The sequence below is a fragment of the Cebidichthys violaceus genome, unplaced genomic scaffold, assembly GCF_023349555.1.
Source record: "Cebidichthys violaceus isolate CVI_PGR_0920_01 unplaced genomic scaffold, fCebVio1.0.p SCAF_38, whole genome shotgun sequence".
In the NCBI taxonomy this organism is placed as follows: Eukaryota; Metazoa; Chordata; class Actinopteri; order Perciformes; family Stichaeidae; genus Cebidichthys; species Cebidichthys violaceus.
In genome coordinates, this window is record NW_027176572.1 from 1454388 (window position 1) to 1474698 (window position 20311).

General features: G+C 44.0%; 1 protein-coding gene across 1 annotated transcript in view; it reads left to right on the forward strand.

Annotated features, from left to right (window-relative positions):
• Window positions 1-1991: 1991 nt before the first annotated feature.
• Window positions 1992-20311, forward strand: part of efr3a (EFR3 homolog A (S. cerevisiae)) — a 59351-nt gene continuing 41031 nt past the window's right edge. Inside the window, 1 exon segment of the mRNA XM_068726072.1 lies at window positions 1992-2266. Coding sequence (XP_068582173.1) covers window positions 2242-2266 — 25 coding nt within the window. The 5' untranslated portion in view covers window positions 1992-2241.

A 20311-nucleotide genomic window follows, 5' to 3' on the forward strand; every position in this document is an offset into this window, starting at 1 on the left:
TGCTGAAATGTGTGAAGTGTTCACGATTAACTTTATTTACACACCTTTCATGAACACAATGCAGCAAAGTGGACAGAACAAACGTTCTACATACGTCCTCACGTACTAAATACGTCCTCACGTTCTAAATACGTCCTCACGTTCTAAATACGTCCTCACGTTCTACATACGTCCTCACGTTCTACATACGTCCTCACGTACTAAATACGTCCTCACGTTCTAAATACGTCCTCACGTTCTAAATACGTCCTCACGTTCTACATACGTCCTCACGTACTAAATACGTCCTCACGTTCTAAATACGTCCTCACGTTCTAAATACGTCCTCACGTTCTACATACGTCCTCACGTACTAAATACGTCCTCACGTTCTAAATACGTCCTCACGTTCTACATACGTCCTCACGTTCTACATACGTCCTCACGTACTAAATACGTCCTCACGTTCTAAATACGTCCTCACGTTCTACATACGTCCTCACGTACTAAATACGTCCTCACGTTCTAAATACGTCCTCACGTACTAAATACGTCCTCACGTTCTACATACGTCCTCACGTACTAAATACGTCCTCACGTTCTACATACGTCCTCACGTTCTACATACGTCCTCACGTTCTACATACGTCCTCACGTTCTAAATACGTCCTCACGTTCTACATACGTCCTCACGTACTAAATACGTCCTCACGTTCTAAATACGTCCTCACGTTCTACATACGTCCTCACGTTCTACATACGTCCTCACGTTCTAAATACGTCCTCATGTTCTAAATACGTCCTCACGTACTAAATACGTCCTCACGTTCTACATACGTCCTCACGTACTAAATACGTCCTCACGTTCTAAATACGTCCTCATGTACTAAATACGTCCTCACGTTCTACATACGTCCTCACGTTCTAAATACGTCCTCACGTTCTAAATACGTCCTCACGTTGTACATACGTCCTCACGTTCTACATACGTCCTCACGTTCTACATACGTCCTCACGTACTAAATACGTCCTCACGTTCTACATACGTCCTCACGTACTAAATACGTCCTCACGTTCTAAATACGTCCTCACGTTCTACATACGTCCTCACGTACTAAATACGTCCTCACGTTCTAAATACGTCCTCACGTTCTACATACGTCCTCACGTTCTACATACGTCCTCACGTTCTACATACGTCCTCACGTTCTACATACGTCCTCACGTACTAAATACGTCCTCACGTTCTAAATACGTCCTCACGTTCTACATACGTCCTCACGTTCTACATACGTCCTCACGTTCTACATACGTCCTCACGTTCTAAATACGTCCTCACGTTGTACATACGTCCTCACGTTCTACATACGTCCTCACGTTCTAAATACGTCCTCATGTTCTAAATACGTCCTCACGTACTAAATACGTCCTCACGTTCTACATACGTCCTCACGTTGTACATACGTCCTCACGTTCTAAATACGTCCTCACGTACTAAATACGTCCTCACGTTCTACATACGTCCTCACGTTGTACATACGTCCTCACGTTCTACATACGTCCTCACGTTCTACATACGTCCTCACGTTCTAAATACGTCCTCATGTTCTAAATACGTCCTCACGTACTAAATACGTCCTCACGTTCTACATACGTCCTCACGTTCTAAATATGTCCTCACGCCAAAGGTCTAAAACCCCAAAAACTCGTCCTCGCAGAGATAGAAGCTCTAGCACGAACACACACACACACACACAGTTACACAACAGCAGAGGCCCACACACACTTCCACGTATGCAAATAGACACCAGGCACACACACACACACACACACACACACACACACACACACACACACACACACACACACACACACACACATTTAAAAAATTCCTAAAATCCTTCAACAGCTCTCAGTCAATCTGCATAATTGCACTCCAATCAGGACGATTAAAACACCTTCAATCCAACACACACAAACGTGTGTGTGTGTGTGTGTGTGTGTGTGTGTGTGTGTGTGTGGTTTTGAGTGTTTTTAGCCGGTTGGACTCGATGATGCAGCTTCTTCTGCAGCCTCCAGCAGATCTGCTGCTGCTGCTGGCGAGGGGAAACACAAACACTGCAAGGTCAGAGACGAGAGTCAGTGTGTGAGGGGGGGCGGGGGTGGAGAGAGAGAGAGAGAGAGAGAGAGAGAGAGAGAGAGAGAGAGAGAGAGTGTCGTGGTCCACCTGGCAGGCCGTCCTCAGCTTTCGCCTCCGACAAGATGGATTCAGAGAACAACGAGTCGGGTAGGGGGGCTGCTTTTTAAGTTCTTACGCTCTCTGTGTGTGTGTGTGTGTGTGTGTGTGTGTGTGTGTGTGTGTGTGTGTGTGTGTGTGTGTGTGTGTGTGTGTGTGAGTGTGTAACCGTGTGTGTGTGTGTGTGTGTGGCAGAGTAACTAAGGCTAACAGAGTCCAGGTCTCTGCGTCTCGGTTAAACGAGCCGGCCGGCCATTGATGCGTCTGAACCGTCCAATCAGCTGCCTGCTTGTTCCCCTCTTGACTGACGCACCTCGAGAACCAAACGGTGCGACGGCACAGATTATCACGCCGTCATAGCCTGTGTGTGTGTGTGTGTGTGTGTGTGTGTGTGTGTGTGTGTGTGTGTGTGTGTGTTAGTGGAGGGCGGGGGGGCGATGACTCGTCACTCCTGTTGTTGTTTTTATGAATTCCAGCTGCTGCAGTGTCTGATTGATGCTGTAAACTAGTTATTAGCTTTTATTTGATGTATTTGTGTCTTCAGGATGTGTTACATGAATATTATTGGAGGAGTTTGTTTTTGTGCAGACCATTGTTGATCCCTACTGATCCTCCTCACTTTGTGTCGAAGCTGCATTCTCTCTAGTGTCCACCAGGGGGCGACTCCTCTGGTTGTATAGAAGTCTAGTCTAAAATGACTCTACTTCTCTCTTGATTTATTCCCTCAGTAAACATTGTAAACATGAGTTTATGGTCTCAATCTCTAGTTTACAGTCTTCTTCAATACAGCATGATGTTCATTTAGTACATTATGCTCCATTTAGAGTCAAACAGATATGGTCATTTCCTGTTCACTGGTTGCAAAAAAGCCAAGTTGGCGACGGCCAAATCGCTGAACTTGAGGCTTCAAAACGTCCACAAGCCAACAAGAGACGTCCTCTCCTTAGAGACAGTCTGGGGTGTGAAGGCTCCACAAGTGGTCGCTGCGTTTTGTCGATCGCCTCTGAATTTGTGAATCCCTCCTCTTCATCGTAGTGGAGCTTTGATTGATGGCTTCTTCCCGGTTCCACTCGTCGTCTTCTTGCCTCCTCACAGTTCATCGTGTTTGTCGTCCTCTGGTGTTACTCATGCTGCTCGTCTCTCTCACGCCGTCAGCTGAGTGTGTGTAAACAAAGCTGTAGCGACGTCCTCGGCCTCAGTCGGATGACCTTCATCTCAACACAAACTACAGCCAGTAAACAGAAGTTGTTTTCTTTGGCTATGAATCTGTGTTGTGGAGGTTCCTCCTCTTTCTGTCGCTCACTCTGAGCTGCTTTTGGGCTGAGAGTAACACGACCGTAACGCTCCTCAGACCGCAAACCGCCAGAGTCTCAGACGGAGTCCACAGGTGAGTCTGAGCATGAAGGAGGACTCACGGTGGTTTGGGGGGTTTTGGGTGGGTTGAGTGGGTTGGATGGTTTTGGATGGTTTGGGGTGTTTTTGGGCGTTCGTCCTTGAGCCTCAGGCCGGCAGATGTTTTGATTGGCGGCAGCGCTGAAGCACCAGAGGTCATCTGTTGCCTTTCATGCACAATTAAGTCAATCTCACACACACACACACACGTGTTTGTACTTCTACACTTGTGAGGACCCTCGTTGAAACGCATGTCTGACTAAATGAGTAAACCTTAACATGAGTGGACATCGCGTGCAAAAAGAAATGTCCTCACTGTGTATACAATTCAAATGTGTCCTCACAAAGATGGTACACACGGGAAGAACACACACACACACACACACACACACACACACACACACACACACACGTCAGAATAGCTGACTGTAAAATATACAGACCTGTGTACACACACACACACACACACACACACAGACTGTTGCAGTCAGCTGACGGAGCAGGAGGAGATCTTTACATACGACTGTGACATGAATTCATTTTATCTCACACAAACACAAATACGGTTTTATTTAACAGTATTTAAATAAACACTTCTGTACATTTGAAGCTAAGATAACAAACTAGTGTCTTAAGTCGAGCAAACATACAGCAAATAAATGAGATTATTACAGTAAAAACAGACATTTAGAACAGATAACAATGAATCACAGGTGAGTTTGACGATATGACAATAAACAACTGAGGTCAGAGCGTTGATTCAAATATACATTCTGTTGAGTTATTGATGCTGTTTTTAATGCAGATATCGTCTGTGGAGTCGATACATCCGTCAGTGAAATGATCCACGGCCTCAGCTTCTATCCTACTCTTGTAGTTTTTCTAGTTTTTATTCCAGTTGTTCCTCAGAAAGCCATTTGAGTTCATTGACACTGAATTTGTTTGAGGGATTATGGATCAAATCTGTTCCGTCGGTACTTGGTTGGACTTTGCCGTCCGCCATCACGTGACGGTCTTATTTTGTGCTGGAGTAGTTGTGAAGTTGTGCGACCGCAACTTATCCACTAAAGTTTTCCAGCAAAAAGTTTCCGTCCCGATGACTCTAGAATTAAATTAAAGCAGAGCTCAAGGGGGGAAAATCAGCAGTTTGGTCGGTGCAGATGGGATCAGAATGAACAAGTAGCTGAAGTTATAATTACAGTTAACCTACTTTGCATGGATAAACGGTCCAAATGAGGCTCGGCGCTAAAATTACTTCCCTCGTTTTCCTTCCTCCGAAATGTGGTGACAACGTTGAATCCTGCTGCCAGGACTTCATTAACATCCGAGTGAATCAACGAATGTTAGTGTTGAAGTTCAGATATTTTGGATGTAAAAGTGCCGGTTGTGAGCAGTGAAGTGATTCTGGACGATGTCTCCGCATCACATCGAGCCGTCCTTCAGTCTGAAACCTCTCAGCCAGAAAATAAAATGTGATTTTTCTGTCCAGAGAGTAAAGAAATCCGTCCGTCTCCCGTCCGTCTCCTACTTTTTTCTTTCTTCCTGACCTATATTGAACATTAACATTTTCAGACATTTTGCTGACATTTCACTTCCATCTGCAGACGTTAAGCTGACCCTGAGCTTTGATTTGTAGGCTTCTGTCTCAGCTGACTGACACTGAGGAAGGTCACAGTCACAGTTCTCTTCCTCCTGCTTGAGGAACATCTATTTAATAAAGCAGACTTCAAATTGTAGCTTTAATACGTTTAATTCAGTGCAGATATAAAGCGCATAGATAATGAGAACTGAAGGAAAAGCAGCTGATGTTGGTGAAGTACATGTTTACCTCACTAGCAGCTCAAAATATGAGCCTATCAGTCGATCAGTGTTTAATCACCCAACAGAGAAATAATGATTCACTATTAGAAGATAATATTTCTTCCAATTAATTACTCGGAAACAACTTGCAACTAAACCAACAGTTAGGTTTAGACAACTAAACCAACAGCTAGGTTTAGACAAACCAACAGTTAGGTTTAGACAACTAAACCAACAGTTAGGTTTAGGCAGCAAAACCAACAGTTAGGTTTAGACAACTAAACCAACAGTTAGGTTTAGACAACTAAACCAACAGTTAGGTTTAGACAACTAAACCAACAGTTAGGTTTAGACAACTAAACCAACAGTTAGGTTTAGGCAGCAAAACCAACAGTTAGGTTTAGACAACTAAACCAACAGTTAGGTTTAGACAACTAAACCAACAGTTAGGTTTAGACAACAAAACCAACAGTTAGGTTTAGACAACTAAACCGACAGTTAGGTTTAGACAACTAAACCAACAGTTAGGTTTAGACAACTAAACCAACAGTTAGGTTTAGACAAACCAACAGTTAGGTTTAGACAACTAAACCAACAGTTAGGTTTAGGCAGCAAAACCAACAGTTAGGTTTAGACAACAAAACCAACAGTTAGGTTTAGACAACTAAACCAACAGTTAGGTTTAGACAACTAAACCAACAGTTAGGTTTAGACAACAAAACCAACAGTTAGGTTTAGACAACTAAACCAACAGTTAGGTTTAGACAACTAAACCAACAGTTAGGTTTAGGCAGCAAAACCAACAGTTAGGTTTAGACAACAACACCAACAGTTAGGTTTAGACAACTAAACCAACAGTTAGGTTTAGACAACTAAACCAACAGTTAGGTTTAGACAACTAAACCAACAGTTAGGTTTAGACAACAAAACCAACAGTTAGGTTTAGACAACTAAACCAACAGTTAGGTTTAGACAACTAAACCAACAGTTAGGTTTAGACAACTAAACCAACAGTTAGGTTTAGACAACTAAACCAACAGTTAGGTTTAGACAACTAAACCAACAGTTAGGTTTAGGCAGCAAAACCAACAGTTAGGTTTAGACAACTAAACCAACAGTTAGGTTTAGACAACAACACCAACAGTTAGGTTTAGACAACTAAACCAACAGTTAGGTTTAGACAACTAAACCAACAGTTAGGTTTAGGCAGCAAAACCAACAGTTAGGTTTAGACAACTAAACCAACAGTTAGGTTTAGACAACAACACCGACAGTTAGGTTTAGACAACTAAACCGACAGTTAGGTTTAGACAACTAAACCAAAAGTTAGGTTTAGACAACTAAACCAAAAGTTAGGTTTAGGCAGCAAAACCAACAGTTAGGTTTAGACAACTAAACCAACAGTTAGGTTTAGGCAGCAAAACCAACAGTTAGGTTTAGACAACTAAACCAACAGTTAGGTTTAGACAACAACACCGACAGTTAGGTTTAGACAACTAAACCAACAGTTAGGTTTAGACAACAACACCGACAGTTAGGTTTAGACAACTAAACCGACAGTTAGGTTTAGACAACTAAACCGACAGTTAGGTTTAGGCAACTCAACCAACAAGATTTCATTTTGTAACTATTTCACAAACTTGGATGACACTCGGCTCGTTTACTTCAGTTCGGTGCACCACAGCGGATTCTAATCCAGGTTCTGAGAGGAATAAATCAAAGTAGAAAATGAACGTCAGGTTGTTGTTCAACATCTAGAATCCAGGTTTAGAATGAATCCCAGACAATGGGTACATTCATCCGTGTACAATAAAGCAGGAGGTTAACGGATGCCTCTCTGATGTTTAAAGTCCTGATCTCTCGTTTTCCAATATAATCAGGGTAAATTGAGCCCGCCGTGCTTCCCAGACTACCGAGTTCCTGGAGTCTCTCTCTCTCTCTGCTGCGGGAATTAATTGATAGTCCTAACGCGATCAGTTCAATTCAGTCTCTGGCAGATCGAGAAGATTTGATTGCTGATGGAGATTCATTCAGAGGCAAATCCCGGTTAATTGGATTTTCTCCGGTTTAAAAGACACACAACTCCTCTTTTTAAAAGGCTGGTTCTGAGTCCTCTTAAAGCTCACTGATGCAGCAGATACACGGAAAATGAGATGTTCTGTATTCAAACATGTAGAAGTTATGTCAGGACATATGTTATATCATAAAATCATTTATTAAAGCAGGTTGTGTAAAAATCCTGAGAACGATGGACTAGACTACCACGTTCTTATTGAATCCCTTCAATGCCTCACTTCTTCTCATATTAGTTAAAGTCCAGCACAAACACACCCGATTAAAGGTAACGAGGTATTGATCAGCTATTGATCGAGCAGGCCAAGATATCCAGCCACGCCGTGACAAACAATCTGGGTTTATTCCACGAAATATCGATTGCACGCTTTATGATTCATGATTCTTGTTTAGTTTGCGGTATTTAGCGAGACTGCTTCATCGTACTTTTGTTTTTTATTAGATTACATGTGGTTAGTACTTTGAAAAATCAAAAACTATGACTTGTTTTACAGCCTTTGTTTTTAGTTGTCCATCCAGATTGTGTTTGCTTTGTGGATTGATCTTTAGATTGTTTTCTTATGTTTAGTTTGGTCCATAAAATGTTGAACCCAAAGCCGCAGACGACGTCCTCAAATGTCTTGTTTTGGGTAAAACTCAACACTTTCCAGTTAACCGTCGCAGAGGAAGAAAGAAACCAGAAGATATTCACATTCAAGAAGCTGGAATCTTGAAAAACTACTTAAACCGATGAATTGCTTATCAAAATAGTTGCAGATTAATTTGATAGTTACAGACCGAACAACTAAACGATTAATTGGAACAGAAACGTTCTCTTAGAACCGCTAAATAAATGTGAGAATTTGGTTAGGAAATTGTGATGACGGAATAATAATAATAATAATACAATAGTAGTACAACCTGCTCAGTTAGGGTTCTTTGTTTTGCTTTTCTAGATCTATATACGTATTTATTTTTTCTTTAATTCCTCAAACAGGATGAACGATGTGAAGAGTTTATTTCATTCTCCTGTAAACCTCATTAATGCATATTAATAAGAGGGCTCGTGTGACGGCCTGTGAATGTGCTGCTGTTGTTCCTTTTGAATGTCTTTTGTTCCTGTTCCTGATGAACGGTTGGGAGGCAGTAAATCAGCGTCTTGTCTCTGCTCAGTCATCCACAGCAGAGCCACAGTTTCCACCAGCTCCTGTTTCCATACACGGTCATCAGCTCCACAGCTTCACTCTGTGACTTCACATGTTGGAGGATTTAGTTTTTCACTAAACTGAGAGGCTGATGTTTGAGTATCCCAGTTTAACTGCAGCGCTGTGTTGGTGTATTAAACCATGTACATGTACACTAATGTTGACTACAGGGAAACACTGACACGTTTAAATAGTCTTGTACTACAGTGAAGAACTTCAACCTTAGTTGTTTAATGAACACTTAATACATTCTTCATTTTACCGTTCTTCTGTTCTGGAAATATTTGTGTTGGTCCAACCTCTTTAGCACTTCTGTAGTAATTTAAACTTAAACCACGATCTTTATCTAAACTTAACTGAGTATTTTACGATCTTTTCCTTAACATAACTAAGTATTTTACGATCTTTTATTAAACCTAACTAAGTATTTTACGATCTTTTTTTTAACCTAACGAAGTATTTTACAATCTTTTCTTGAACCTAACTAAGTATTTCACCATCTTTTATTAAACATAACTAAGTTTATTTAAAAAATACTGTATTCATGTAACGAGTGTAAGTTGACACGTGTAGCTGGACTTTCGTAGGAAAAGGCAAGAAAAATTAAGGAGTAACTTCTTAAGATCTCAAATTTTGGTGTTGGAGTACGTTGCTTGCAGACATCGTTCATTATGCAGAAAACACGACTACAACTACAAGCACTGTGACTACTTTTGTTTTCGACGTGTTTAAAATCATCAGTTTAAATCTTCCGTCCGTCAGAGACAAACAGTCCTGTAAACGTAGCTCTAAACCTGAGAACGTCCACAGTAGCCCGGATTACAATCACAGAAGTGAAGCGGAGATGCGAGTCTCTGACCTGAAGGCTTCTTCACTGCGCTCAGTAAAGCTGCGTGGCGGAGCTCCATAAATTCTACGGTTTATGGTAATTACACGGTCCACCGCCTCAGTCTACCGCCGGACACCCGCCATCACTCCTCCGAGCTGAGGTCACATGGACGTGGTGATGTCCGTCGTATGTTCTCTGGGACTGTGGGTCTCCAACGAGAACATTGATCTTTGTGAATACAGATCTATGGTTTTTCATATTGATGTCATCAGTAACAGGAGAACAGGATCATCAATGGAAGATAGTCACTTAGATCATTATTTTTTGTATTTTAAAGATTTCTGAACTTCTTGTATTGATGCTCAAGAACGACTATTTGTTTAGAATAATAAAGAAATGTTGAATATTTTCACAATTAATTCACTTTTTTATCACAAAATAATAAAAAAAGAACAGACAAGAGTTTCAATAAGGAACCGAACCGATGATCAGTATCGATAAGTAAAAAAATATTAATATCTATCCCTAGTGCTGAGAAAAGAAGCGCCCAAAAACTGCACTTCCTCAGACGGCCACTTGAGGCTCTAAAAGCGAGACAATCCTCATAGACCTCCATGTTAAGATGGCCAACTTTACAACAGAAATAAACATTTACAGCACACTTTGTTTGGCTGTAAACTGAATGAGTCTTATTTGTTCTATTCTGTGCATGACAATAACAACAACCCTGAACTCTCATGTTAAACCGGTTTGTCCTCGTCGGTTCATTCTTTCCTTCGTGTGGTTTCCTGTGAAGGCCGTAGATCTCATCAGGAAGTCTGAGACGTTGAGACATGGAGTCTGTGGAAAAAAGAGGAAGCGGCAGAAAACCGCCCCACTCTGAGATCTGTACACTGGAGTGTTGAGAGTTCCTGGATTTATTTAACCTCTGATGGCTCCGGTGGCTGAATCGTAGACGTCGTAACGGGAAGCTCTCATTGTAGAAGATATTAAATTAATTCTGTAATGGTTTAACCTTCTGAACCCTCTGAAAAGTATGTTGTTTTTTTATAAAAAGGACAAAATGACAAACTTTTTAGAATAGCCAGTAGCTGTAAAACAAACATTATCATGGTATTTAAATTTTTCCAACGGTCCTTGAACACATCATGAACACACACAAACCAAATCAAAGCTTAAAATCAAAATCATTTTACTCTACATGTTCTCATTTAAAATGTCGCCACAAATCCACCGTTTACTTTAACCAGATTCTGTAAAAAAACATAAAATTCTGAGTTCTAACGCGCAACTGAGAAGCCATGATTGAGTCACCTGAGACCAACAGTCATGTGACAACAAATCAGAGAATATTGGACTGAACTGCTGTTGAACCTGTGCGACCGCGGCGTTAGAAGCGGCATGAATCCATCCCAAAGTGTCTGTTCTCGCTCTCTCACCTGTTCCTGAAATCCACAGTAGAATTCAAACGTAGCAGGAGAATAAAAATAGCCTCGTTTGAGTTATCCAGCAATTTGATCGGAGCGAGGAATCGGCCACTAAAAGGATTAGGATTGGATTCTTCGCTCCTCTTCCCGTACTCCGCTCCGTCTCACTTTCCCTGCCGTTACCGTAAACTCTGTTCATCACATCCAGCTTTTATTTTTACATCGGTGATATTTTCACTCTCCGCGTTCAAAAAAACATCAAAGTTAATGGAGCGAACGCGTGCAGACGGAGGGCTTTCATCCTGCTCCTCTTCTTTGGTTGTTGTGACGATCTCAGCCTGTCAGCCTGAACGCCCATCAGAGGCTTGATGCATGGAGAGTGGAAGAGCCGTTGTCTTTACCGCCATCGGTGAAGCGGCGGGGTCGTCTCTGTTCACTCGTGCTGCAGAGATGCAAATGACATGCTTTTGTTTTGAAATGCTGGCGAGACAAAGCTGGTGCATGGTGATACGGGGACAGAGAGCTTATGGATTCATAGGTTGAAGGAGGTGGAATGTAACATTGAAGTGTGGACAAGAAGTTTCTCATTCATTTTAGCCACGATAGAAGCCATGGCTGCGTTTCCCACAATGCTTTAGTACACCCAGGGGTATTAAAGGGACAGTTACCACAGTTTAAAGTCACTACAAGGAACATTTAGAGTTGGTTCTGTCGCCCCCTGTGGACTAAAGCTGTAGTGTCTCTGAGCACCAGAGTCCCTTCAGAAAACCTCTCATTCTACTGCAGCAGGGTCTGACAGTCTGACCCTCTGGAGCTCCAGATCTGGGTCTGTCCACGGTGGACCAGGTCTCTGCTGGAGGATCTGGGTCTGTCCACGGTTGGACCAGGTCTCTGCTGGAGTCTGAGCTGAAGGGGGTTCTGGTGAACCTGCATGAGTTCATCTGGTTCCACCAGAATCCGACCCGGTGGCTCCGATGACATCATTAAGAAGAACTCTATAGAAACAGACCATCTTCTCTCTGATGGTCTCTGTACTGATGGAGGTCTGATAGAGGACCAGGACTACACTGAGACTGGTTCATATAGAGGACCAGGACTACACTGAGACTGGTTCAGGACCAGCTAGAAGTTCCTCACAGTGACTTTAAGCAGTACGGCAGAATCTGTGACGGTGACATCATCAGTTTGCTTTCTGGGTAAATTTAGTCTCTTTTCAAACTAAAGAAACATGTCCGACTACGACCGCTCTGCTAATAAACAGGAAGGTGTCTGTCCTCAGCTTCATTATCACACCGACACCTCTCTCCACAGCCAGAGGACGAGTCTTCACACTCAGACTCCGTCACTGTGTTCCTACTGGAGATGAAGTCAAAGCTTCATGAGTTGAAGCTGCAGTCTCTCTAGTGAGACTGCAGCTTCAACACAAAGTGTTTGTGGGCGTGTCTCTTTGTCTTCTGTATCTTCATTTCACAGAGAGTGAAAGTCCTGAGATAGGAACCTTAACCTGCTGAAGGTCCCTGAGCTCTTGGAGGATTTATGAAGAGGATTCTTCAGCTAAATCCTCCTCCCTCCCCTCCCCCGTTGATAAAAAGGCTTAGACAGGCAATTGTGTCTCAATGCCCCCCCCCCCCCCCCCCCGCCCACCAGCTCCTGAGCTCTGAGCTTGGTTTGTAATTCCTCTTCCAGGGTTGGAAAGTTTTCATGATCCTCTTGAAAGCGTCTCACTTCAGAGAAACCCTCGTTGATAAATACGAGAGCAGGTCGTCTTCATAGCCGGACTCTGGGTTCTGTTCAGGACACCGGACCGGCCTCCTCTCTCCTCATCCATCCCTCCTTTCCTTCTTCCTATCTGGGTCTCTCCTACCTCTCCTCTCTTCTTCTTCTCCCTTTCTCTTGCCGATCTAATTTCTTTTCCCTCTCATCTTTCCTCCCCCGCTTTCTTCTCTACCTCCCACGTTCTCGTCTGTCCCCTATTCTCCCTTCCAGCTCATTTCCTTTCTTTCTTTTACCAATTCAACCATCCTATCCTCTTTTTTTTTTGCCTCCTATCCTCCCTTCACTTCTTTCCTCCTCTCCCTCCCTCTTCCTCCGTCCTTCTGCGGTGGATTCCTCCCTCGCGGTGGCTGTAATTCGCTCAGAGATGGATGGACCGGCTCTGCAATCACCCCCCCCCCCCCCCACTGTGTTTGATGGATCTCGGTGGTTGGAGTCATTCTTCGGCGTTAGCCCCGCCCCCCGGTGGCAGGCTGATGAAACGGAGGGAGCTTCTGTTCTAATGTGTTCTAAAGGCCCACATGTCACTGGATGCTCTCTCAGGGTCCTCACCAGCCCTCAGACCCCCCCCCCCCCCATCCCAAGAGATTTTCGGATGTGCGTCGTTCCTTCCCACCTGAGCGTTTCCAGAGAGCTTGAGTTTCCTCTTCCTCCTCTTCCTCCTCCTCCTCCTCCGCCTCGGAAACTTGAACCCTGGGATTTCATCCGACTCGGTTTCCATTTCCTCCCTTTGTCTACCCGGCCATGAATATTTAAATGAGAGAATACTGAGCTTCCGCCGCCTCCGCAACAAATCCACTATCTACGGTTGGATCATAACTGCACTTGAATCACAGCCATCGTGAGCCTCACACTGCTTCTCTGCTCACCGGTTGGTTGTTTACAAGGCGGCGCCACAGGGAAGGAGACGGCGCTCAAGACTTCTGCTCTCTGATGCCCTCCGAAGCTTCTGAAGCCTCTCTGTATGAATGATGGGAGTAACCTCTGTGTGAGGCTCAAAGGGAAACGCACTATTCACCATCCACACAATATATGTTCACCAGCACAACAAACAAGTCCACTTCACAGAACAGTTTCCATGGTTCCCTGAAGGCATCATAGTGTAACTGAAGTGAACCTCCGTTGGTTAGCCGTTAGCGGTGCTGCTAACGTTACTAGCTCTCCTCCTGTTGGTCTAAACACTGATGAATACTGGAGGAGAACCATCGTCAGGAAAACTTTATTTACACTCTGATGGTTAACAGTAAAACTTTATTTACACTGTGATGTTAACGTTAAACTTTATTTACACCGTGGTGGTTAACAGTAAAACTTTATTTACACTGTGATGGTTAACATTAAAACTTTATTTACACTGAGATGTTAACGTTAAACTTTATTTACACTGTGATGGTTAACAGTAAAACTTTATTTACACTCTGATGGTTAACATTAAAACTTTATTTACACTGAGATGTTAACGTTAAACTTTATTTACACTGTGATGGTTAACAGTAAAACTTTATTGAGAGTGTGGTGGTTAACAGTAAAACTTTATTTACACTGTTGGTTAACGTTAAACTTTATTTACACTCTGATGGTTAACAGTAAAACATTGTAGTCATACATGTGCAAATATCTAACAACCTCAGAACAGATAAATCCCCCCCCCCCCCCCCTCCTAAAATATGCTTTATGAAACCCTGACATCACTCACACTGTATATGTGTGAAGGGGGTCGACTCCTTAAGGAGGCTGCCTGAGGAGACGCAGCTGCTTGATGCCCAAAGTATGAATGTAAAGCAGCCTGACTCCTCACCGGCTCGTGTCAACGGGATTAGATGATTTGAAGCAAGGAGATTTTGGATTCACCTTCAAACGGGGTCAATACATGTTCTGTTGAGAGTTTGCTGTGGGAAGCTTAAAATGAGAGTTATAATAATGTTAGTCGACATCTTGACTTCTCTCCTTTCTTGCATTCTCTCTAGTGTCCACCAGGGGGCGACTCCTCTGGTTGTATAGAAGTCTAGTCTAAAATGACTCTACTTCTCTCTTGATTTATTCCCTCAGTAAACATTGTAAACATGAGTTTATGGTCTCAATCTCTAGTTTAAGGTGTTAAAGGAGTTTTAAGTCCACCATAAAAAGCACGACTCGTGATTAATTGGATGTTTTGGTCCGAATTAATCCTAAAGAAAGTACAAAAGAAACAGGCTCCAGGTTGGTGCCGTGTTTACGGTGAGCCAACCTTCTGCTGATGAACATGAGATACAAAACAAGCCTCGTTTTTCTGTTTCCTTGCTGATGAATCTCGTGTCCCGTCAGATAGATCCTGCTGACTGCTGAAACGGGTCCAGACCTCCAGGCCTCACAGAGAGAGAGAGAGAGAGAGAACAAAAACAGATATTTATTATTTTTAAGCAGTATAAATTTAGACGTCCGTCTGGCCGGAGCAGAGCGACGGGGGAGGCGGTGAATTTATGGGTCATCATCTGTTTTTCCGCTGCGTGCGCCCTTCAAGGTTCAAAAAGCAGGACGTGATGATGCAAGTCAATGAGCCCCACCAGCCATTCACAGCCATGCTTTTCAAACACTTTGCCCATTTAAATAAGCAGCCCCCTCTTTTTAACAGATAGTTAACGTTGGTAGAGTCGTTGATCACGATGAGGAAGCGCTCCGTGTTTGTCAGCCATCACTTTAATAGTGTGGAAGTCAGACTTTATTTTTTCATAACTCCATATTTCTTCATATTTATGGCTCCTCTGTGTCTCTGGCTGTCACAGTGATCTTCTTCGAGACGGATGTGGAAGGTGTTTTTTATGGTCCTGTGTGGGTTCAGTCTGGGTCGGGTGTATTTATAGACTAAGTATCATTTACGGTTTCTTGGTGGACTTTCTTTCGGTCCACAGATCAAACAGCTGCTTACTAAAGCGTGCTGGTGGAACCGTAATGATTCATCTATTCATCAGTTAGCCCATTGACAACCCATCGTCTTTATATCGATGAAGTCGTGGAAGCAAAGCTGCTAAAAGTGTCTTTTTTCTGGACCTTTAAACTGTCCTCATCCGTAGTCCTTCAGAGGCGGGGAGCGTTTCCTCCTTCACGCCTGTAAATCAAACTTCTATCTTCACGGACTCCACTTTATTTATGAATGCTTCTCCTCCTCAAGGACGACGCGGCATCAGTTGCAGCCCTCGATCTGAACCTCCTCGTCTCCGACCCGAGCTCAGGAAAGCAACGTGAAGCCGAAGGAGGGGCGGCCGTGAGAGCGAGGTCCATCTGATGGGACGCCGTTCCGTCTTTCATCTGCTTGTCAAAGGGACGGGGTATTAATCAGCGGGGCCGAGGCGCTCTTTAATCTCGTAGATTAGGCGCCTCGCAGGCGGTGCAGGTGTAGATTGAAGTACTCGGAGATTTACTGTTTGTGTGGACGGATGAAAAAAGACGGGACGTAGTTCTGGAGACGGAAAACACAACAATCATCTGTCAGCATCTAGAATAAATGATTGTGTTTGAATGGATAATTTAACTTCAGTTCTCTTTGCTTTCATTAAAGCCTGATGCTGTCTGTCAGAGCGGCTTTTAGAAGCAGCTTAAAGGTAGTCTGGATGTTCTGAAGTTCATTCCTCTTTGAAAGGGTGCGCTACTATTAACTAATCGCTATATCTGTGTAATATAAGCATCTTAAATTAACAATTCTATTGTTTATTGCAACTATTTCTGGGACAATAAGTCCAACTAAAGTGGTGCTGGTGACACCAGGGACGGTGTTGTCTTTCATCCTCTCACTCTCCAGAGTGACGTCTTCATTGTGCACACGTTCACTGGTGCAGTTATTCAGGTTTCTCTTGTTCTGGAAACTCTGCTTTCTTGTTGACGTGATGGTCAAACGGGTCCGGTTCCTGCAGAAGGCCCGGCGGCCAGTCTTTTGGGCTCGTTGTTGAGTGAAGTCACAGAGACTCGGGAGGCTTTTCTGGCTGCAGGGTGTTTGTCTCCATCTGTGTATTGGATCACGTCCCCCCCCCCCCTTCTGAACACAAGAGGCCGGTAACCCGACCCGCCGCAGACAGGCCCACATTCAGACCCGGCGGCTTCTCGTCTTCTCCGTCAGAATGAAGGGCGATCCCGGCCGATGACGGACACGCCGCTCGGAGCCGATGTCCCATTGGCCGAACTGGTTGCCCGTCGGACAGACGATGTCTCCTGTGGCAGGAAGAGTCCGCAGAGAGGTGGAGCCGGAGTGTTGTTGTCGCCGGTGAGGTGAATTGGAAGCTTTAGCTCTTTGGATGATTCCAACGTGGGCCCGACTCGGAACCTGTTCTGGCGTTCTCCTGTGAAATCCGCGGTTTAGACTGAAGTTGGACGTCTCTCCCCGGTCATGCCGTCGGGTTGTGTCCCCCTGGGACGGGGCGTCCTGAGGAGGTACCGGCAGGTCCCTCCGGCCGAGGCCGACGGAGCCTTCAGCTACAGCCGAGCCTCAAACAGGACGGGCCTGCTGAGCTCCGGTAGGTCGGACTAACCCGAAACCCGAAACCCTCCATGTCACAGCTTGTTATAGGAGTCTGCAGGTTTTCCTTCTGAGTAGCACCGTTAGAGCAGAGAGGGAGTTTATCATGCTTTAGATATGGAACAGAAGTATTTTAAAACATTTTAAATTACAGGAGGACGTCGAGCTGTATTTGAAATGCAGATTTTGTGCTACATCAAGACAATAATATAGGTTTCAGATCTATTATTGGTGTTACTGTAGGAGTCCTCTCACTATATAACCTCAGTACGCTTCGAGAATACACCAAAATATGCCGGTTGAGCAATAAGGCGTACTGATCAAAGTATTGCAATATTTATATATTTGCAGTATAACTAAAGGTCTGTGTCTTACAGTATTTCTCCATTGAGTACACACATGTAAGTGATGTACTCCAGACTGATGGACTCTAACACGACTGTCTCACAGTAGAGAGGTGTGTTACTCTTCATTACCTCTGCTGAGGAGGACATGTCCCCGTTTGGGTTTGTCAGCAGGATTACGGAAAAACTACAAACCAGATTTTCATGAAACTTGGTGGTAAGGTGAAGCGTGGGCGGAGGAAGAACTCCTCTTATTTTGAAGCGGATCCAAACTATGGAGCGGATGCACGCTTTATTTATCTGTGATGGAAACAACCTTGAAGTGTCCTCATTGGGCCGTTTGATCGTTGACCAGAAAGAAGTGATTCAGTTTCTCAGATTGTTCTTTAATTTATTTGAGATTTAAGCTTTGAAGACAGCAGTGATTACTGTCCTTTTGCAGTTTGATATAATCTTCATGATGCTAGTTGTTCTACACCACCTGATCTTCTACCTTCTGTTTCAGGGTGAGTGTTGCTTCCTTGGTGTTTTTCCACTCTGCCTGTTTATTCAGTGTTTCCGTTGCCGTCCGAGTCTCCTCTGTGGGAATCGATGAGGAATTAAAGATTATCTTAGTACTCTGCTCAGGTGCTCCGTGATGAAAAAAAATCTTTACCCAACATGCAACTCTGACGAAAACGCCACGTGTTAACAAGCGGCTTCAGAGCCACTGCGGAATACAAATGTTGAAATATAGATTTTAAACATTCGGTTCTGAACAAACACGTTCCGGGTCTGTGAATCTCCCGTCGTGATCGTATTTCTAACGACGTCTCGGCACGCGTGACGGCGGCCGGGTGTGTAAGCGTTTTACATTTTATTCATTCCTCTCTGCCTCTGTGTTTGTGTTGGCGGTGGGATGATGGATCTGATCCTCCGTAATGGCCTCTCCTCAGCCGGGCTGAGTTAGTTTCGCCGGGGTGTAATTCATCAGTCCGTGTGACCGCCGCAATCTCTCCATCTGAAGCCTCTCTCTGTACCGCGATTATGCAGCCTCTCTCTGCGGATCTATAGGCGGACGCTCAAATTGATGCATCGCCTCTATTACAGTATTGAAGCCACGGCGCTCTGAGCCTCGATGGGTTTTAATGTAATTTGGAGCGGCTGTCGTTCTTTTCTTTCCTCTGCACAAACAAACAAGTTGACCGCGGGAATGAACACGGTCAGGAGATGTTTGGTCCGTGTCAGAAGTCAAAACAGCTCAAAGTAACGTCTTCGGATTAGTTTGTTTTATAGAATTTGCAAATATTAAAAAAACAGGCGGCAACCTCCAGTTCTTCAAAGCTTCACGTGTTAAAGCTGCATTCTCTCTAGTGTCCACCAGGGGGCGACTCCTCTGGTTGTATAGAAGTCTAGTCTAAAATGACTCTACTTCTCTCTTGATTTATTCCCTCAGTAAACATTGTAAACATGAGTTTATGGTCTCAATCTCTAGTTTACAGTCTTCTTCAATACAGCATGATGTTCATTTAGTACATTATGGAACATTTTGAGTCAAACACACCATAAAGCAGGGGATGATTTAGGGGCGGGGCTACACAGTGATTGACAGGTCTGATTGACAGGTCTCTGGTCACTCCTCCTCAGTTCAGATGTGGTCACTTCCTGTTGCACAAAAACAAGATGGCGACGACCTGAAAAGCCTCAAAACCTCAAAAAGTCACACAGAGCTGTAGACGGTTCTCATGTTCCTGCATGTTTGTGATTCCGGCTGGTTGTCCTGGATCCTGGACATAAAGAAGTGAACCTGCAGCAGCACTGACTCTGTCTTTGTTGGTATCGCGTAAAGCGACACCATATTGTCAGATTGCATCTCCGCTCATATTTCACTCACTTCCTGTTCACTTTCCCCTCATCCGACCACGTGGCTTCATGCGGACTCCCTGGACCGACTCCAGGAACACTTTGAACCGTGAAACCCAGAACCGCCGTCATTACATGAAACGTTAGTCTCCATTCACGTCGAAGAGCTTTTGAGGATTTTCCAGCGGTCGGTTGTGATCGTTTACGTCGCTGTGAGAGAACGATGGAGATCTCAAACTGCTTTAGAATAAATAAACCACTGAACTACCACTTCCTGTAGTTCATCTTTAGCTTTATTTAGGCTGCACATTGAAAGCAGCCAGAGGAAGAAGGACAGACCTCTTCACACTCTGAGCTGAGTTCCATTAAACCCGTCTGGTCGCACTAATGCTCCCCCCCCGCCGCTCCAGACCCGAACGTGGCGGCTAATTGCAGGATCCATAATGGTCGACAGGCCGTTGATGCGAGGCGTAATGAAGCTGATTAATCTCCAGACCCGCCCCCAGGGGGGCAGCTGCCTTAGGACTGTTAGCCAGGCTCTGCAGGTGTTAAGGTAACGTTTTAATGGCGTTGGAGGTCTTTACAGAGCTCCCAGGGTACCTTTCACCTCATATAAGCTATCTGAGCAGGGGCTCCTGGGAAATGAAGTCTCTAAAGTTAGGTTTTCTGAGTCTGAGGAGGGAAAGGATCTGGTTTACTGGTGCTCTCAAAGAATGCTAAGTTACATAATGTAACCCTGGTTCTGTGAGTCCTTCTTTATTGATCTTAAACGTCTTTAAAGTGATGCGTTCTGGTGAACTTTGAACTTCTGGTGAACTTGTACCTCGTGGTCGTTGAGCACACAGAGATCCCATCATGTCTTCACAGAATGTTTTGGGTCTTGACGACAGAATCACAGGATTTTATCTGTATGTTTTATGATGTCTTGATAGTATGGACTAGTTAA